The following is a 21,702-nucleotide window of genomic DNA, read 5'->3' as shown; positions in this document are numbered from 1 at the left end:
TATATATTAGTATTAAAGATATATACTCTGAGAGAATTTTCTCTTAAAATTTACCTTGAAAATCATGGTAATCGACAAATAGTATAGGACAATATGATATGGAAAGATTATGAGAATTTCTCTGATTAATATTTATCACAATAAAAATAATAATATCTATCACAATAAAATATAAAACATGTTTGATTAATTTTACTAAACTGCATAGTCAAATTAATTAAACATATTTTATATTTTATTATAATAGATATTATTTTTATTGTGATAAATATTAATCAAAGAAATTCTCATAAAATTCTTTCTTTACCATATTGTCCCACGATTATCATGATTTTTAGGATAAATTGTAAAAGAAAATTCTCTCTGTGTATAAATAAAAATATATATCAGTATTTTATTAATTAAAAAAAAATATTTCATCTTTATAGAACTGCTTTTAACGTTCTCAATATCGCGATTCAATATTGTTAATTCATTTTGTGATAAAAATATTCTACGATAGATAATTATCAGCGTTTCTGAGAGATCTCAGCTTTCGCGACATGATCAATGTTGCTCTCCCCAAAGTCGCCAGATCGAAATATCGCTAAACTACCGTCTTAAACTACTGTCTTCCTGTTCTTTTTTCCTCGGCAAAAAATCAGACAATGGTTTCTTGCACCGTGACGACGACGACGACGGTCGCAGCGGGTGGTGAACGCTCGGGCTCGCACGACTTGCGTCGTCGCCGCTCGGCGCCGAAAGCGGCGGGCCCTCGGTAGCTCGCGCCACTGCGCTCTCGTCCGTCCGTCCGTCCGCACGCGCGCCTGTATCCCTGCCGGGCCTGCGATACGCCGCGTTCACTCATCCTCATTCCGCTCCTCGTGGAGATCGGGCGCGGATGCGCGTGGGACCGGGGTTTTCTCTCTCTCTTCTTTATAACGTGCGACGACAAATAGATATCACGCAGCATGAGTGTTATCGCGGCCGCGATGAGAAGCGGAGGGTGATGGTGATCCGCGACATCGATAGCCCGTGAACGCGGTGCGATATTCGATTTGTGTTGATCCAAGTAGACGATGACAATTTTCGAACTTCTCGATATTTAAAAAAAAAAAGAAAGAGTACACTCTTTCGTGAATAGATCTCGTTGCTGATTGAATAAATTTAGCCGAAAAAGTGTGTACGATTCGAGGAAAAAGTGAGCACAAAACGTAAAGGAGGAGGAGATCTTTTCTTGCCATTCTCTGAAAGAATCAAAGTGTTTTGCAATAGGACTCAAAAGTGCTGCGACCAAATTCTCGTGACATACTTCATTTAACGGCGAATTAAAGAGGAGCGTGATTACGTCGTCATTTGCGTGTTCGCGTGGATTATTCATGTTCGTTAGACACAATGAAGAAGCGTCGACTTTGAAGTTCTCGAACCGTAAGCCTCCTCTCATCGGGATTACGAATTTTCGATAAACGACGCTCGCCCCCTTCTTTCGCTTTGAGAGACAGAGAATTTTGATACGAAAGTACGGCAAGGTCGGTGATTTATGGTGAAAAAAAGGCCAGAGCGAGAGAGGGCTCTTCTTCGAGGATGCGAGAAGAACGGAAATTAAACGTGTACCATCCGTGTACGATCATGTAATCGCGCATGTTATCGAATTATTAACTTTCTCAACGTCAGCGTGTTTTAAGCATGGATACATAAAGCTATGTTAATAGCTATGTTAATATTTTTTATAAGAACTGTCATAATCCGAGATTGAACTGCATCGATGATCTTTTTTATATTTTGAATCAGTGATATAGTTTGCATTATATTTCTATTAAAAAAAATATATAATAATTTCATTAACTGAATATTAATTCTCGCTGATTCTTCTTCACTTTCAAAAAATTTGACGCGAGATTAACGCGGACGTATATGTTGATATTAAAGGATTTAAAAAAATCTGAACCAGTATCGGATCTCGTTGTACATCCAGGCGTCGAATCAATCTCTCGTCTCTCGATAATTCGCGACAGATCGATGGGACTCGGTCGACGAGCGGGCGCGAACAACCGATTGGCGTGTCTGTCCGCACCATGTCCGGCTCGCCGTGGACGACCGGCCGTGCATCATCATCGTCCTCGCAGCAACGACGAGCGGTCACGTCGAGTCGCCGCGACTCCGGGTCGCGCCGGGATAATTTCTCGCCGGGCGAGATAACTCGCGTCGACACCCAGGAAGCGTTCGCCAAGTCGGCGCTCCTCGTCCCCTTCTTCTTCGACGCGCTGCGCCGTTCGCACCTGTATCGCCAGGTAAAGAGCGACCGGAAGAGTGATTCCGCATTTCGGTAACCGGAGTACCGGAGAACAGACTCAGTGTCAGATAAATGCGGCGTGTTTCGGGATCCAGGGAGAGCGACGAAACGACGCGACGGTGAAATACTGGACGCGATTTAAGGAGGATAGTACAGTGAGAGATAAGGGTACTCGTGTGACTAATGTCGAGCTCCACTCGAGAGCTGGGGTGATCTTTACGGCGGGATCCGATCCGGGAAGGACTACTACGTGTAAAGGGGTGGTATGAGGGAGGATAGTACGTAGTCCGCGAATGGCCCGTTCTCGTTTTGGAGAGATGCGGCGCTATCCACTGCATATCAACGTAGCCCTCACCGTCGTTCTATCGGCGATCTGTGCAACCGTCGTCGTCGTCGTGCGTGCCGGCAAACAAGGTAAACGATCGCCGACCCTCTCTATTCCGATCGTATTGTATCCGTGATTGTCTAGGTAATAAAATAAAAACATTGTATAGAGCACATAGTACATACTGAGAGAATTTTCTCTTATTGTTAGAATTTACCCTGAAATCATGGTAATCGTGGGACAAATGGTATGGAAAGAATTTTATGAGAATTTCTCTGATTGATATTTATCACAATAAAAAACAACAATATCTATCACAGTAAAATATAAAACATATGATTAATTTTATCAAACTGCATAGTAAAATTAATCAAACATATTTTATATTTTATTGTAATAGATATTATTTTTATTGTGATAAATATTAATCAGAGAAATTCTCATAAAATTCTTTCCATACCACCCATACCAATTGTCCCACAATTACCATGATTTTCAGGGTAAATTCTAAGAGAAAATTCTCCCTGCGTACCTATATAAGGAACGAAATGAGTCAAGAACGCGAGAGATGGGAGAGAGAAACGAAAAATTGATTATACGGTCCTTTCTTTCCGTAGAATGCATGAGTACCTTTTGTTTATAAATTATTTTGCGATACTGTTTTTTGATGAATTAATTACAGGTGTAGTTTTATTCTGAATATTAAGTAACAATTATTATACAATTTATACTTTTATAGACTTCGTGCACTTTTATCTTAACTTTTATGCATTTGTTTGCATTATTTTATTTTTAATTATTATTATGTATCTTTAATAATTTTGACATATTGAAATATTATCAAAACAGATTACAATGTTAATGAAAACGAAGCAAATATAAACGCTGTAAAAAATTTTTAGATAATTTAATAATTTAAATAATTTTTAGATACAAATTATTTAAATGATTGATCAAAAAGCTTTTGAATTATAGGCTTCGCATTTTTATCTTAACTTTTTCATGCATTTTTTTGCATAATTTTATTTTTTATATTATTTTTAATAATTTTGACGTATTGAAATATCACTTATCGCGTTATCGTATTTATGAAAATGAATTGCAGTGCTAATGAAAAAGCAGAGAATATAAAGGCTGTAAACAATTTTTAGATAAGATACAAATTACATATAAACGATTGATCAAAAAGCTGAAAAATACGGGCTTCTAAATAAATAACCTATACGAATGTGGATCTCTGATCAGATGTAACGCAGCTCGAATTTCATTATTATTATTCAATGATGAATAGTATAGGTTTGTATCGCGATATCAGGGAAATAATTTCGCCAGTGGAACGTATTTTTCAGCGCATAAAACGGTTTTTCACGGTCTGCAGGTGAATATAGTTCCGCGATTCTTGGCAGGCACAATGGACGCGTATTGTGTATCGTCGATTCGTTATCCTTACATTTCCGATTGAGATGGTTTTCGGTATGCTTGCCAGGTCGCGCAGAATTTTTCTCTCACTATGCGGCACCGCTTCCATAACGATTCAGTCTGCGGTGGAACATGAAGCAGAGGATAGCCAAACTATCACAAATATCGTATTGTGCGAGCTTTGCTATTTTAAAAGCCGATATCAGAATTTTTAATCTCACCACAAGGGACGCTGAATAATTCAAATAAAGCATAATAAAGATGGGAGAAAAAGTGACTACAAAATTCTTCTTTTTTTTTCTTTGATAGATTTTGATATACATTTAATCGTTTTAACTAGAGAGAAAGAGAGAGAGAGAGAGTAACAAACCGCGTTTTCGATCATATCATGCACGTGTTAGTTGATACATATTATACACATAAACTACGTTACAATAGGTAATCCTAATCCTAATTCTAAAGCCATTGTCTGGGCCGACATAGTACGTCTCATGGAAAATGTGGCTCATAGGAATGACGTGACAAAGTTGCCCTATTATATCGAACGGGTAATTGCAATAATTCTAATAAATATTGCAATCAGAAGTGTCTGTATTATTAAATTTGTTCTGGCTTCTAATTATAATAATTAGAATATGTATAATTGAAAATTTAAATTAATTAAAATTAAAGACTTTAAATATCAAAATTTTAATTAATTATTTTAAGTAGCAATTTTTGTTAACAGTTTACAATTCTAGAAGGACACATAATTAGAGAAATATAATTGAGAAAAGTGTACTGTTTTTTTTTTTTTTTTAATAAAAAAACAGCTTTTGCCGTGCGATAATTAAAATTAATTAACGTATGATAAAAAATATAATGCACAGATATAATAATTCAGAAATATTTAAATTTATATATACAAATATAAATATAATATAAATTGTGTGACCACTGCTATACAATTGCAGAAATAATATGCAAGAGCGTTTCTCATATGTTCAATGTCAAATAGCACTTTGCTCATTCACGCAATGATAACGTTCCGCCAACCCTGCGGCGTTCTATCAATTAATTGTTGCAACTGTAGATTTAATGAACGTCAGTTCGTCATCCTCGCATCCTAGGCCGCCGTTTAGACGATCCAGCTTAGCTTAGCGTATAATTTATGCATTCTGTACTACATAATACGCTTGCAACTTGATCGAGTTTACGTATAGTTACCGTTAATGGTATATCTATGTAAATATGCATAATTTGTTGCTTAATATAATGTAAATTAATAACTTGTATTTATTTATTTATTTTTTTCAAGATTATTTTGTTCGCAAGTATAAAGTATAAAGACGGTATAAAGTATGAAGAGGGGCAAAGGCGCAAGGAGAATTACAATCCAATATTGACAAACTTTTTACTACTAAATTATTTAAAAAAATTTAATATAGTCTTATGACAAGTATTGCAGCAACTATATATATGATCGAGATGAAAAAAGTTTGTTAAGTTAAAATTAGACGAAAAGTTTACTTATTTGGTCGGATAGAGCTATTCATGAATATAAAATGAAATATCAATGTCGTTTATTAATAGCAAAAGATTAAAATTTTCGGCATATATTCTATAGATGTGTAGAGAGAGGAAGAATGAGAGAGATAGATAGATAGATAGATAGATAGATAGATAGAGAGAGAGAGAGAGAGTGAGAGAGAGAGAGAGAAAATTGTTATACAAAATATGTTTAGATTTTGTAAATATTCTTAAGCCCGATAGTTTGCGTCCAAGTTTGATATCTAATAACAGTTTTCTTCGGGGATTTCCGAGTTTCTAGTGCAGCCAAAAGTTTTCACGTGTATCGGGGACACTTAATAAGTTGGATGATAACACCGGAGATACCTGATTTGCATTTAATACAGGCGGTCAATATGGAGCAATGTACCTATGGATAAAAAATTCTTGTTTATAAAATGTCAAGTGCCATAAAACTTTAAAATAATATTTTATTATTACGAATCAATTGTTATGGAATTTCAAATAAAAATAATTCTGTTAGGAACCCCGGGATTGATTGAATAATCTTAATTAAAACATTGCTTGTTATTTTTAACAGAATAATATATATACAAAATATCGTATACGTATCAAATCGAGAAAATTGTTATCTGTTTTGATATTCAAAAATCAATAATTTTAATTTGTGGACAAATAAATTAAGAAATTTTTTCAATCTGTGTAACTTTTATATTACTATAAAACAGCACATGTTTCTAATATTGCTGATATAATATTCTATATATTATAAAATTTATAATATTATTCTCTTTTCGTCGAAACAGAAATCTGCTGAATATGTTCTCTCTTACGTTTGTAATTTGAGTATATTCCGAGTTGCTATTTTTCAATAATGATAAGCATTGATAATTATAGTCCTGTTTCAATTCGATGACGTGACATAAGATTAGAAGCAAAGTTTATTGTAGGAATAGGCTTATTGAACTTGATAAGTCAACGATTTAGACTAACGCTACACTAATATACCAACTGTATTGTTTGAGCGGAGCCCATTGTGTGTGAGTTCCTATTTTCCCATTCAATGCCGCAATAAATAAAAGCAAACATTTCCACTTAGCTTGAGTGCTATGGCAAATGTTTAACTGCAAACGTGCAACTGCAATATTAACTGCAAAATCACATTATTTGATTTTTGCTGCTATAATAAATGTAAATAATGCAAATATTAGAAACATTAATTGCTCTTGAAAAACTCTAAGAGATATATTTTATATATCAAAAAAAGATTTAAACTAATCTTCAATGAAAGATTTATTTAATATTGTTTCTTGTAAATTAAATAGTATATATAAAACATAAATTTAAATATAATATTTTCTTGATTCACGATACCTTCTATTTTCTACGAAAAAGAGAAAGAGAGAAGAGAAAGATAGAAAAAGAGAGAGGTTCTTTTTATAAAAATAATAAATGGGGAATTGTGATGTCAAATTTATTTATTTATAATTTTATTATACGTTGATTTTATACGTATGATTATCATGCGCATGTGATAGTAGCAATTAAAACAATGATGAAAGAAGCAATAATATTTTCGTGTGTAGTTATCTATTTCCAAGTTACCACAATTATCGCTATAACTCGTGTTAAAACGGGTCTCTCATCATAGCAGCTGTCGCGCCTGCTTTTATTAAATGAAATGTAATTAACTTTTTAACAATGGCAGAGTTTCATACGACATGTATTCATATGACTTTTTATCCTTCATATGTAGAAATCGCGAAAGCACACATGCGTGCACGCAGTGAGATAATTCGGTTTTTATTATGAGTGGCGCATACAAGAGGGCTTATTAAATAGTGCTCTTCGTTAAAACGATGTCATGCGGTCGTGTCACGTGTTGCGTTTCCAAGATTTCAGGATAAAAACACGCCGATATATATATTTGCATCGTGTATTTCAAACATAATTCCCTCAGATTCAGTAAATGTACATTGGTTAGACTTTTCTAAAACAATCTTGTTTTAATAACCTCATTTTAAATTGCATAAAAAATATTTCTTATGAAATTAATTTATATCAGAATATTAATATATATATTTATTCTTATGATATTAATTTATATAAAAGAGATGGGAAAACGGAGCACACACAATGTTTTGAGTTTGTAAATAATTTGTGAACTTTAGTTTGAAATGAGATCCTTGTGTGTATCACAACTTCTTTTTTGATATTAAATATTGAACTTTAAATTTCTTCTCTCCGACACAAATAAGGTTTAGTTATTAATTTGCGTTGTTTTACTTAATTTGTCTCTAATTTATGATCCTGAATAAATTTGTAATTACTAATTCAAAGCAGCCACAAATTTTTACATCAGTTAATCAGTGAATTTTTGAAATAACTTGTATAAGAAGCACTTGTGATGATAACTATACAATAATACATTATTTTCGGAAATATAATAAACACACAATATTACATATAGTGCACATAGTATAAATATACAAATATATCTGTCTTTTTTCTACTTTCTTCAAATTTTACTAGTTGCTTCCTTTTACTAAACTGCCAAAATCCTTGATATCTTTAGATTTGCTTAATTTCGTAAGCATGTATGCCTTGTAGAGATTGCAGTAGCAATCTACGCAGTTACGCGGTAATAATAATGCCTGTAATCATGGCAGTTGGCGAACATAGTTGCGCCGCGTCCTGAACGTAAAATGTTGCATTACATCGGCTATGTGGGACGTGCATGCGATTTGTGCGTTAGTTGCACGCCCAGGTTGGATGAATATGCCAAGTTGCAAAATCCCCTTAGTAATCCACAGTTGATTATAGTATTATAATAGCGAACGTGATATAAGATATGGATCATAGTTCTCTCGGCAGATTTATAGCATACATTTTGTTTAACGTCACATCGATCTGTCAATTTTAATTTCACGCTCTTTAAATGCAAATACTTAGATATCGTGTAATATTCGCATTTTTACACTAATACTATTCGTATATTAGGAAATTTTAAGCATAGTTCCACCGTAATTAGAATTTCTCTATTATTCCTGGTCTTTAACATTTCTCTTCAGATTAAAATTCTGTTAAAGTAAAGTTAATTTGGAATAAAGTGGAATATATAAAATTTTATCTATTTTGCGGTAACGAATACTTAAACTCGCCAAAATAGTTTAATTTTTCCACGTAATATCGCGATAATGAGAGCGAAATTTTCACGGAGCAAAAGCTCATTTATATATTACAGGATGTTTATATAGACAAATAAAAATCTAAAATTAATGAATGTTATCTTTTACTATTTTAGGCATGTCAAAATTTTCAGAATATATTTTTCAATCGCGACTCGTGAACTCTCTTATACATCGTGGAAATCTTGACTCGATACTTCTTGTTTTTCTCAATTTTGCGCTTTTCTCCCTTACGCGTTCGAGATATATACTAACTATTGTCCCGGACAAAAAGATCGTTACCACCGGTAATGGGATGGTGTCTCAGTCGCTTTATCCGGTCGCTTCCTGTCGATGGAGCTCGCAGTCTCCATTCGAGAAGTCCCTGGCATCCCTCTAGTCGTAGGATTCGTGGAACATCGCGGGCGCACAATGCCCGAACGGGATAATTACACGGGGATGTCAGCCGTTTGCGTAATCGTGCATCACACGCGTGATTCTCGGCTCTATCTGTTGGATGCTGACGTTCGTATTGCCGGTGGAAATGTCCGTGGGAATCACTAACGAATTGATTTAACCATTATATGCGCACAATGGGTCGTATATTCGATACACCGTCAACACGCGAATTTCGACACTTCGTGGCATTCCTCTCTCTGGCGAGGTATTCCGTAAAATCATATATCGTATCCTTTGTGAACAAACGAGAGGAAAAACAGTAATCTCGAATCGCTCTCTGTATTTCGAGCCTCTGTCTAGTTGCCGTCAGTCATGCGTCACTTTGCTACATCTGCGGTTATGCCGTCATTCCGTTTACGCAAATGGTATAATTTCGTACCATCTCTCTACGTATCGTATATACTAGCAAGTTTAACGTTGCATCTCCGTGCGGTTGGCGCACTTAATTGGTACGTATCAGAATCGGCAAGCAAGTTGAATGCGAACTAGTTTTGAGTTACGTAACGGCTCGAAGAGTGTGGCCATTCGAGCTTATATTAGTTCACCATTGTACATCAAATACCGGTGATAGACGATGTAACTGGAAAGCGCCGTTTCGTAGCGCGGTTATGCCGTTAAACGCGACCAGCCATAACCAGACTGTCGTATCCATGCGGCGATACGCCACATGACTATAGTATAGATGCTTAAATCCAGCTTGTCCTTTACGCCCGTAATCCTGGATATTCAAATCATTTCGTATCGCACCTCACGATCATAGAAGCTCAACCCTTAATAAGCTACGTAGAGTCTTTCAAAGTTTAATCCCACGGCGTAGATCTTTCAGCTTTTATTTGTAAAAAAAAAAGAAATAAATAGCTGATGATTTTAATTTCAATGTAATATTCTGTTTTTCTACTATTTCTGATATTATAAAAAATTTCGATAATAATAATTTTTTAATATTATGTTAAAAAGTTATGAACAAATCTAAATGAGAGAAATAAATAGTTTAAAAGAGTCTTTATTTATTGCATCGAGTTTTATATCTCATCAATTAAAGGTTAATATTATAGATATTTTCAAAATTGTACAATCTCAAGAAAAGAAAAGTTTTACGATAAATCTATTAAAATTAATATCAATATCGAGATCCTAAAATCATAAAAATCTCTTGCTGTACAAAGGAATGCAAATCATTAATCATTAAGTCGATGAGAAGAGAATTATCGATACTTTTTATCGGAGGTAAAATATCGTTGTAAAGAATATTTAGTATTGGGAATCAGAAAGTATCAGAATATTAATATTGCACTGCTATATTATAACATGCGGGAAATAAGCTAGATTTTAATTATTTTATTTGTTGCTTTGATCTGAAGGTACTCGATAATACGTGGTTATTGTTAATTACAGTAGTATCTAACGTTTAATTTTGATTACCACATCGCTTTATTTGCGGAAGAGCATGGCTGCTCGCTAGGCATAATCATCAATTTGCCTATATATTGTACAAACGCGATACCTAATGAGGGAGTGATTACGGCCAATATGATGGCCGCTATTCTCTCAGCGCATTTAAGTGACTATATTAAAACCGTATACGCTAGATGAAGTCGAACATTGATAAAGGTTTGAGTATAAATACGTGATTGAAAGAATCTCTCTTTGACCGATGTGAAATAATTTTTTTATCCAACGATTCTTTCTTTCTTCGAAATATTCTGAAAAATAAATTCTTATTTTAGAGGACATTACATGCGTATTTTTCAGATACGCCTGTTTACATGTTTATTTTATTCTTCTTTTTTCTTTTGAATAAAACGAAAGTATATGCTCGTACTTTTGCGAGAGAAAAAAATAATATAAAAATGCGGAAGAAGTGTCATTTAAAAAGAAAGAACTATTGTCACGTGCGCAATTTGTGAGCACCCGTCCCCGCTACATTATCCATCATGTCCGGGGCTTAGTGGTGGCTGGGTGCTATCCGCGCTTTTATGCATCCGACAAATGGAGTATAACACCGTACGGTCGGTAAATCAAAGGAAAATTACAATTGGAATTTTATATCGCACGCACGAGTAACGAATATGAATTATTTCTTGATTACGTGATTTTGAGAATGGCGCGCCGTCATGAAAATCACAAAACGCGGTTGTCCTCGCGCGTTAAATATTGAAACAATAATTTACGTTGGGGCGCGCGCGTGCGAGCGAGTGAAATTTTGTAATGCCATCCGGAAAATAACGCGCGAGTTTTCGGCTTGTGCGTGACGTAACGCGCTGTCCCGTATATTGCGTATAATAATTGGATCGAATTCGAGCGGGAAAGATGGTTATTTTCGATCAGTTATTTTTTTTTCGATGACAGTGTACAATCGGATTTTTTGCACGAACTATTACATTTGACGAACCTTCGTTAAGCGCTTTTTTGATTTCTTTTCAAATATTCTCTGATAAGAAATTTCCCCTAAGAAATAATTGATCTTGAATTGAAGTTATCGAATCCTTTTTACGTAGTAATTATATATATATATATATATATATATATATATATATATGTATATGTATTTTTCGATTAAAAAAAAACTAGAATTTGTTCCCTCTTTAATAGCAAAAAGAAACACCGTATAAAATTTTGTTTCAATTAAAACTCACGTCTGAATGGAGAGTTTTAATTTCGATGCAAAATTGTGTGTCGTTAATACGATTAAATTTTTTGAATTCACAAAACTTTATGTTGTAACGAGAGTTAAATTTTTTAAATATTGTAAAGAGTGTTGTGCAGTTTACCAACTATGTATGTTTCAAATATGGCTTTACTTACAAAAAGTAATAATTTTTTTTTTATAGAAAAATAGTAAATAAGATATAATATTAAAGATAGAAATATTCTAGATGAGAGATAACAGCATACTTATTTTATTTTTGACTTAATATTTATGGCTTTTTTTTTAGAATAACGCTATTTACATGGAATTATACATGTCGAACTTTAACATGCTGTAGGCTTTAAATCATAAAAGTTATACATATAAATCCAGCACACAACACGCGACAATCTCGTATAATATATTCGGTCACGTTCAGAGTTTAGCGGACCTTTTCCGCCACTGTACAGCTTATCAGACTTCGCAGTTTATGCGTTAGTATTGGTGCTAGGATGAAAAGACGTGCCACGGTGAGAGACGGAAGTAACGTTACGTAAATCGTCCGGTTGGAGGGAATAAGTCCCACTTATCTCACGTCGCTTAAAGTTTTCTTCGGAGTGCTTTTGTATCGCGCATTAAAATTCGGACTCCGCGACTACACAGAATTGTTTGGCTTTATCTCACGCAATATGAAAGATTATAATATACATGTTGTTGTGCAACAATGTCTTAAAAAAGAAGCTGCGACAGGCGAAAATATATGTTTATTTTATTGTTATTAATACATATATATACATATATTTATATAGTTCTATTAATCTTCAAGATCGAAAATAAAAGAAGACGTATTTATCTTTCTGTATTGCTTTTTAAAATCACACAGTAATATTGAGATATGTGATAAAAATTGATTTATATAATTATATAAATCATACACAGAGAGAATTTTCTCTTAGAATTTATTCTGAAAATCATGGTAATCGTGGGACAATATGGTATGGAAAGAATTTTAAAAATATGTTTGATTAATTTTACCATACTTTTAGTAAATTTTACTATACTTTTAGTAAAATTAATGAATCATATTTTATATTTTATTGTGATTGATATTATTATTTTTTATTGTATAAATATTAATCAGAGAAATTCTCATAAAATTCCTTCCATATTATATTGTCCCACGATTACTATAATTTTTAGGATAAATTCTAAGAGAAAATTCTTTCTGTGTATTTATACGGAAATCTTCACGAAAATATTTATAACATAGAGTATGCTTTTATAAAAGCATGTAATATTTAAAAAGAATGTAATATAGAAATCTTAGAAGAGCAATATATTATTACTTGATTAAAATGTGAAAATTCATAAAACTAATAAAAACTAGAGAAAATCTATTATATTGACATATCTCAAGCATTCGAAAAATATAACATTTTTTCTCAAAATATGTTTTTTATATTTTGCGGCGAGAGATTAAAAACGCGGATTTAAAAAGATTTCAGTTTTAATCTACCTACGCTTCTTTTATTAAAAAAAAAAAAATCGTGTAAGCTTATATAAGTCTATATATTTTTTTTTAAATTTCCGGTATAACAAATATATCTAGATGCGCAATTAAATCGACTATTATATTGTAAATCATATCTTATAGTCGGTATTTCTCTGTCACAATGGAGTCTTTCTTTATTTCGCCGCAGGGATGGGCAGCAAAGCGCGAGAAGCGTGAGATTATTCTCATGACGCCGGCCATAGGTCCACGTTTCTACTTTATGATTGCACGCGGCATTTTCCGGGACGGTTTATCGGGTGTCGTAAAGTGCTAAAAAAATGGCGAGAAGGAAAATAATGAAGATGCTAATGGTTGTGTTTATATAGAGGGAAAGATATTATACAAAAATTGTTGCACATGCATTTTTTAATAATTTTATTTCGTGAATATCACCTGCCGCTACCTTGGTAAAGTTGACAACGTGACACGCGTCTTTAAAAATACTTATAATTCATTAAAAAAATAATTATTAAATTTTATATACTTCATACTTTGTACTTATATACTTTGTAGTGATATGAAACATGCATAAATATAACTTTATTTAAATATTGCATTTTTTAAAAGTATAATGTGATCATATATAGATGCGCAGTGTTAAATCGATTATTACTAACTACACTAACTGTCACACATTTCTGTTTGTTTATCACGTTGTTTATCACGTTGCGTAAAATCTCAATTTTCAGTCAAATCTGAATTTTAATCGCGTTTTAACTCACGTTTAAAATAGAATCGTCTAAAATATAGGCTACATGAAGTACAAAATTGAATAATTTTTTTTTGCGCATCAGCTGTTTCTGATTTTTCCAGAGCTTTGCTTTGCATGGCGCATTTGTGTAATCAATAAATAATCGAATATCCGGTTTGAGTCTCATCCGGATGCAACCAAATAAACCTCAGCTATATATTCTCGTTGGTAATTGTAGGAAAGCTGCCAAAATTTCGCTCAATTACAGTTATTTCGAATTGTAATCTCAATAATCTCAATTTAACCAATTAAATTTGAGTGATTGAAAAATTATGGAGATTATCCAAATTTTGTTACTCGCTAATCATTGAACTCGCGGAACTCATTACAGAGATTTCCGTATCTTACGTATTTAAATCATGTTTCGAATTGATCATCTCTCTCATGTGGCTCGTTATACGGGAAATAACTCCATTTGTATGCGTTGTAATTCTATTGCTATCAATAAATTATATCACCTACCGGTATAGCTTTGCTAGCCGCAAATATTGAATTATATTCCTCGGCTAATTTTATTTTATGTTCGTATACTGACTTTGTGTGGGGATTAGTTACTTAATAACACAATTATAACGCAAGCTATATCGCCAAACGTATAAATGAAATTACATTATAAATAATATATAGTTCAGCTTAAGTGTCCCCTTTTCTTATTCTCTCTTTCTCTTATTCCTCCCTCGTTCTTACATCTCTCTTATAAAATATAATCGAATAAATCCTCTATACGATATGTACATGTACAGATGTATAGAATGTTTTAATATATACAAACTTTTTGAAATCTTGATATACGCACAATTTTAAAAATCACACATATATTAAATTATTATATTCGATCTTGAAAAAAATGAAACTTGTTTAATATTTAATTTTAAATTTTTTAATAAGTTTTTTTTAAAATTAATATGCGATTAAAAATTTTAATCTTTTGGAATTATCGGACAAGTTCTTTTAAGTTTAATTTTTTATAAAACACTCTTTCCACTTCTGAGCATTGGATGCGAACAGTTATTTAAGATTATCAGAACTATTGGAAAATTGTGCGATCTTGAAAATCTTTTGTCGCGTTTTATCGAATTCTCTTTATATATATTATATTTTTATTTCTCCAATATCGTTCGAAAAAATCGATATTTTAAAAATATTGTAAATTTACATTGCAAATAACGGATTCAGGGAATAAGAAATAACGTACAAACGACTAGGATAAATGTATGCAACGCGAGTATTATGTACATAGTTTGAAATGGAATTGCTCGTTTCAAGCCTCCCCGATTCGCTCGTCTGTATTTTGCACAGTTGGCAGATTAAATAGATTTGGCGAATTTCGCTCGCGGTTTTCTTCTAATTCCATGTTTGTTTCTCCACATGATAGACCCAAGTCATGATTATCGGGCGATTTTCCTCCATGCATATAGATCGCTCGATTTTAGTTCCGCTTAATTTTCTTTGTTCCTTTCTCTCTCTTTCTCTTGTTTTCTTTCTTTCTGAATTCTTCTATTGGATCTTTCTATATATATATTTCTCGCTCTATGTCAGAGCAGCCGCAACGTCGTTACAACCTACATAAAACTTTGCGGCCGTGCGAAGTTTCTACGAAGTTCGAAATTTATTCACCCTGGGTTTATCGGCATCGCGCGAAAGAATCGGCAATCGTAAACGTTATCTCGCGGCAGTCGCTCTATTCGGTTCTACGATATCGTAAGGAAAAGTGAATCTTTCGGAGCGGATCAGCGCCATCGAGTTCGAAATACTGATACGATTTTAATAGCAGCGTTCTCGGGTTAAGCGCGGCGTCGCTTGGGATAGACATTGATAGGACAAAATGTTGCAAAAAGTGAGTTTTAGATAAATGACCTGTCGCGCCCCAAAATTTAATTTTCTGGAGCGACCGCGAGGCAGGTAGGGTAAATGAAAATGAGCGTAAGCTTCTATTCAGAAAGTATATACAATTTTTATACGGTTTTATAATCATTCTATTGGATCTTGACCTTTCTATTGTACATTTTCAATTTACGGAATATATTGAACTAAATTTTTTAAGAAATATCATTCTTTAATATTTTCATATTTAATTTCTGCGCGTGATTTTTAATTCTGTATTCAGTTTGAAGTATTTGCTGCTAGAATTTTAATTTCGCGTGCGATTATATGTATAATGACGAGAAATGAAGAATCTGGCTCCGAAATAAACTTGTGGGAGCAATAATATAAATCTATTAAAATTTTTTATATTTTGTGAGCTCACGCTCATTTTTATCCACACCGATGATTACTCGTGTATTCAACGACAGGATACATAAGATATACCATGTCTCGAATAAGCCGAAAAACTTTATCGTCGCACTTTTATTCTGTTCCGCGATAGGAGCATCCTGCGCGATCACGTAAATATTCTCTCGCGTATATTACGAGTCCGGATAAAGTGCGCGAATATTTCACGGAATGAAATGGACGGATTTAAATGGTAACTGCATCTGTTGGTCGTAATCGCCAGATCTATGGACAGATCCCATTGATGTTTGTTTTTGCCTAGATTGCGCAGGTTATGCGAAATCCATTTCCGGATATGTCATAAAAGATACGAGTACGAAATAATCCAATTTAATATTATTAATACATAAATAATAAATATGAGGGAAAACTGTTACATAACAATTATTTGTGAAAATTCACGGTAAATTTTATTCTTATTTAAATAATAAAACAATTTTTATAAAGATGTGTATTGGACAGAAAAATACTTTTTTATCTTCTCTTTTATATTTTGACACACTTCTCTTTTAAATTTATACACTTATGAATGTTAGTAGGAAAAGTTTATAAGTTCACAAGCTGGATTTTGCTGATTTTGCTTCGTGGATTATTACAATTGTTTACGAATATCTTTTGAAAAGTAGACAATTATAGTTGCATATATAATGCGATTATATGACAGCTTACTCGTAGATTTTGCCATTGTAAATATTTCAAAAGTATGAAGAATTCATTGGAAAACAATTTTATCAGCAAAGGTGTATTTATAAATTATTTATTTAATTTTTTTTGTTTAAAGAAGAGGAATATGTCTACACGTGTCGCGCAAATAAAATTGAAATCTTTGTTCGACTGCTTTAAATGCTTATAAATTAGGTTTTACACAATGTCTTATTTCTCATTTAGCTTAAATGAACCTCACTTTACCAGAATTCTGAATATTAATTATAAAGATATTTAATCTCGAATATTAAAAAGTTGCGAAGAGTGGAGATGCGATCAAACTTTTGTTAAGGGAGAGTCGACTTCAAATTATTCAAAGAATCTATCGACGCGCGAAGAAGTGCGGAGAACTTGAGATATTTCTCGTAACTAATGATTCTCTCGACTTACGTCAAATAATAATGCAACGATAATAATGCAATAATAATAATGCATGTTATGAAAACTTTATTCAGCAAACTTTGCTTGCAAAATAAAAAAAAGTGACTTGTTTATTCTAACACGATAAATCTGTGTACAAAAAAAGTTTTCGCGAGCACAAAGCAGATTCGAGAATCGCACGTATATATCGCTTATATAAACTACTGCGTATTCGTGCGTTTGAAATATTCCAACAGCATATAACTTTACGGAAAGTATCGTCTTTCAACCGAGGCAATTAACTTGTCATAGGCTTCGAGGCAATCAATGCGCAAACTAAATTCACACGCAGCGTGCGCGAAATCCTTCGGAGGCCGATATTTTTATTGCGAGCCTTTGACGCGCGATACTTTCGCAAAATTGATTTTGCTGCATAGTATAGGGAATTCGATTCAGCTTGAAATGTACTATAACGGGGACTCGCAGCTGCCCGACACTCGAACGTGTTCGTTCGGAGTTTATTCGGCGAATGCGTTCTAAACGGAATATGGTAATGGATCGTTAAAAGTGGGCAGGTCGAATGTACGCGTCCGCGATCTTAAAAGCGCGAAACTAGTCAACCGGTGCAGCTCTGCATTGTAAATGACAATCGCGTGCGACGCCGCATCTGATGGGAGGCGAAATCGTCGATCCCATTTGGGGACCATAGTGAGAAAATCTGCGTGGTTACCCGCAACTTTTCCCTTAGTCGTGCAGACATCTGCATCGCAGATGCGGCCCGTTAAAAGCTCTCCGCACAGCTTTCTGCAGCTTGCTGCATTGCAGCCACAGAGGTGTCGATTATAATAAACCTCGTCGATCGATTATAAATATTTAATTTTCACGTCTCTCAATTCATTTGTAGGCGGCTACTTTGGCCATGAATTTGTTAGATCGAGAAACATATATATATATTTAAAAAAAAATATTTTTAAGGTAATTTTCAAGAGTCATATTTTGAAAACTAGCATATTATATCAATTACATAAAATGAATGATCAAATTTTTTAATAATTTTATATATAAAATAAACAGTATGCATATTCTGTTTTTGATTAAAATCAAGTAAATTAATTTTTCTCTGTATATAGGTGGAATATTAAATTATACAAGTATTTTAAATTATAAATTAATTACTTAGACGATTAATGTATCATGGAACTTATTATAAGGTAAGGATATAAGCTCCATGATACATTAAATATTTAATAAATAATTAATCTCTATATTTTGAAATATTTGTATAATTTAATATTCCGCGTATATACAGGATGTCCAATAATCTTTTTAAATTAATGCATCTATATCTCAATTTTTAGAAACATCAAAATTCTTTAACTACTACTTAATCAACGTTATTATTTTATATCGAGATGTCTGTAATTGTGTAATTACCTAATGTAATTACAATTAAAATTTAATCTATATGTAAATCAATACTTTACAAAATAAAAGTGATGTTTCACAATTTTTTAGTAAAAATTTCAAGAAATATTAATTTCTATTTACTGTAACTCAACATGCGCGATATAATGGTAAAAATAGAAACGTTGAAATATATTTTGCTTGTCGAGTGATATTTCTAGCTATTGGCTGCGCGATGCAAATTCTTTACATTGAGTTTTCGAGATGAAAAGTCTGAATCTCGTACTATATACATATATATACATATATATATATATATATATATATATATATATCGTTGCTATACGGGACATTCGCATAATTCCAAATCGCGCAGGAGTTGTAATTCCCCCGGAGACGCCCTCGGGGTGTTTATTCCTTAAATATTTCTGACCACGTTTCTCGGGAGAATTCAATCGTCGATATTTCATATTTCATCGCTGCATTCATACATACATACATACATACATACATACATACATACATACATACATATATCTGCTCGCATAATACCATCGTACATTGTGTATGTGTGTACGTGTATTTATTTCTTCGTACGTGTGTACGCGTACATAAATCGTATATATAATGCGTATGAATAGTTAATTCCTGCTGCAAACGAGAAGTTACGACTGAATAATTAATAGATACGAGCTATGTATGTACGACAGTCACGTTTGGTTAACCGGCGTATTATACCTCTTGTGCGTTAATACGAGCAGTGACCTGAGTAAACGGTAATTACAGTAGCTCCTCGGAGTGCGCTGGGGTAGATATTACGAAAATCTTTTCTCGCCGATAATTTTTTCTCTCCCGTCTCTACGAATTTGCGGGATTCAGCCGCGAGCGCACGTTCTCTATGTAAAAAATGCCACCCTATAAACTTCCGTTACAATTGTTTGCCTTGCACGTACATATATACGGATCGATTTCGCGTTACTCTCGTAAACGTGACTTCCGCACGTTAAATTCATAAATAAAACCAAGTTGAGTGTGCCGCGATAAACCTGAGGGGAGCAATAAAGTTCTTTTCGTTTCAAGTTGTGTACTGTATACCCGCGGAGAAACCTTCCGGCAGAAACGTAGCAACAACGATAAAGATGCGATCCGCGATTGCGTCCGAGACAGAGAGTACGGATGTAATAGTTTGTCACGGGGTGAAAAAACCGATGGGAAATGCGTCTCGCGTACATCCGACATCATCGTTTACGATTGCACGGGTAGATCTACGAATAAATCTCACGGATCGTTGCGCGATTATTTAACGCATATAGTTATTTCCAATCCTCAGTTGAACGAAAAAAAAAAAAAAAAGAAATAGTAGCAAAAAGCGTTTGCGAGTTTCTTCAATTTTGATAAGTTTGAACATATCGTTATTTCGCGAAAAAGAGAGATATATATTTCTCTTGTTTTGTTATTATTTGCGCAGATTTATGAGAAGTACGTCGAAGCTAATCTGACTCTTTATTCTGAATTCATCACAACGATGAAAAATTATTTTAAATAAGAACGCTGTTGAATATTACAAGCATTTTCTCTTGCTTTTGTTTGAAAGATGTAAAATTGTTATAATTTTTACAATCAGACTCGAGTAATCGTTAAAGAAATCTGTACTTGCCGTTTAATACGCTATTTTTGCTCATAATATGCAAACTGTTCCCATCGGGACGAGAGTAGGATGCGTGCCAGAAGCTATTTGAAATGAAACTCATGCAACTTGAAGTCTCTCGGGGATCTTAGTCCGGCTTATATTAATTGCGAGATGGGCCAATAAGCTATACATATATATATGCCTTCGCAATTTATATGTGCCTGGAGGTCGAGAATTGATTCGAGTCCGGGCTTAAAGTCCGTTTTATAATATTGTGTATACTTAGTGAAATTACGTATGTTATTTTAGAAAAGCGATATATTACGAAAGGAAAATTCGCGGATTTATATATTTATCGAACATATAAATATACCAAATATTGCACATTTTCCGCGAGTTGTTATATCAGACATCGTTTCTACGCATATCCTCGAAATAAAATAAAATATATTTTAATCGAGATTTAATGTAAATACGGATTGTAAATATTCTGACCATTACATGTTAAATGAAATTATCATATGCGATTGCATCGCGAAACGATTAAATTAAATTTTGTCGAATACATAAAATAAATTTACGTTTTCGTAGAAATATATATTTTTTTAAATTATTTTATGTACGCAAGACATTTATACGCGTAGCTTTCACATAAAACTTAGGATAAATGTCATCATAAAAATATGAAATTATGATTCTCTTTTTTTTTGTGTTTTTGCGACTGAACTTTTGCATATGACGGAAAATTTAAAGACGTTTAAAAAATGTTTTTTTTTGATATTAATAATTTTTATTAAAAGCATTCTTTATTCGACAAAAATTATAATTTGATCTCTTCCACATACACTTAACATTTTTGTATATTCCTTCGCGTCAAAGCGACATTATGCCGCTTCCATTACAGACTTTTGCGAGCTATTCAAAGGCTATACGAAAAGACTTTAATCTTGGATGCTAATGCAATTAAAAAAAAGCCATGTGCAAATCACTAGGCCTTTCGCAGAGTCTTCAAAGAAGTTTGAAGCAGCAGCAAGCAATATACACTCGCGGCAACTTTTATTTAATCACGAAAGCTACGTTGTGACTGCTAGCTGTGATGAAATCCGTATTTTCTCCCTTACACTTTCTTGGCGCGCGACCTACTCTTTATTCCGTCGAAGTTTTAATAATTTTTATCATAGTCGCGCCCTTCACATCCCACTTGATGATGAAAATTTAGATTGTAGAGAAAACACGGAAAAAAGGA

The 21,702-nt window shown here is 33.4% G+C and overlaps 1 protein-coding gene across 1 annotated transcript in view; it reads left to right on the top strand.

Moving 5' to 3' along the window:
- The first annotated feature begins 785 nt into the window (after positions 1-785).
- LOC145935545 (alkaline phosphatase) overlaps positions 786-21,702 on the top strand; it is a 182,000-nt gene continuing 161,083 nt past the window's right edge. Inside the window, exon 1 of the mRNA XM_083037007.1 lies at positions 786-2,686. Coding sequence (XP_082893133.1) covers positions 2,566-2,686 — 121 coding nt within the window. The 5' untranslated portion in view covers positions 786-2,565. The remainder of the gene's footprint in view (positions 2,687-21,702) is intronic.

Source organism: Prenolepis imparis, unplaced genomic scaffold (assembly GCF_030444845.1).
Source record: "Prenolepis imparis isolate NDT839.2.m4 unplaced genomic scaffold, iyPreImpa1.0 SCAF_4, whole genome shotgun sequence".
Lineage (NCBI taxonomy): Eukaryota > Metazoa > Arthropoda > Insecta > Hymenoptera > Formicidae > Prenolepis > Prenolepis imparis.
The sequence above is the reverse complement of the archived record's forward strand: the minus strand, read 5'-3'. Positions and strand labels throughout refer to the sequence as shown.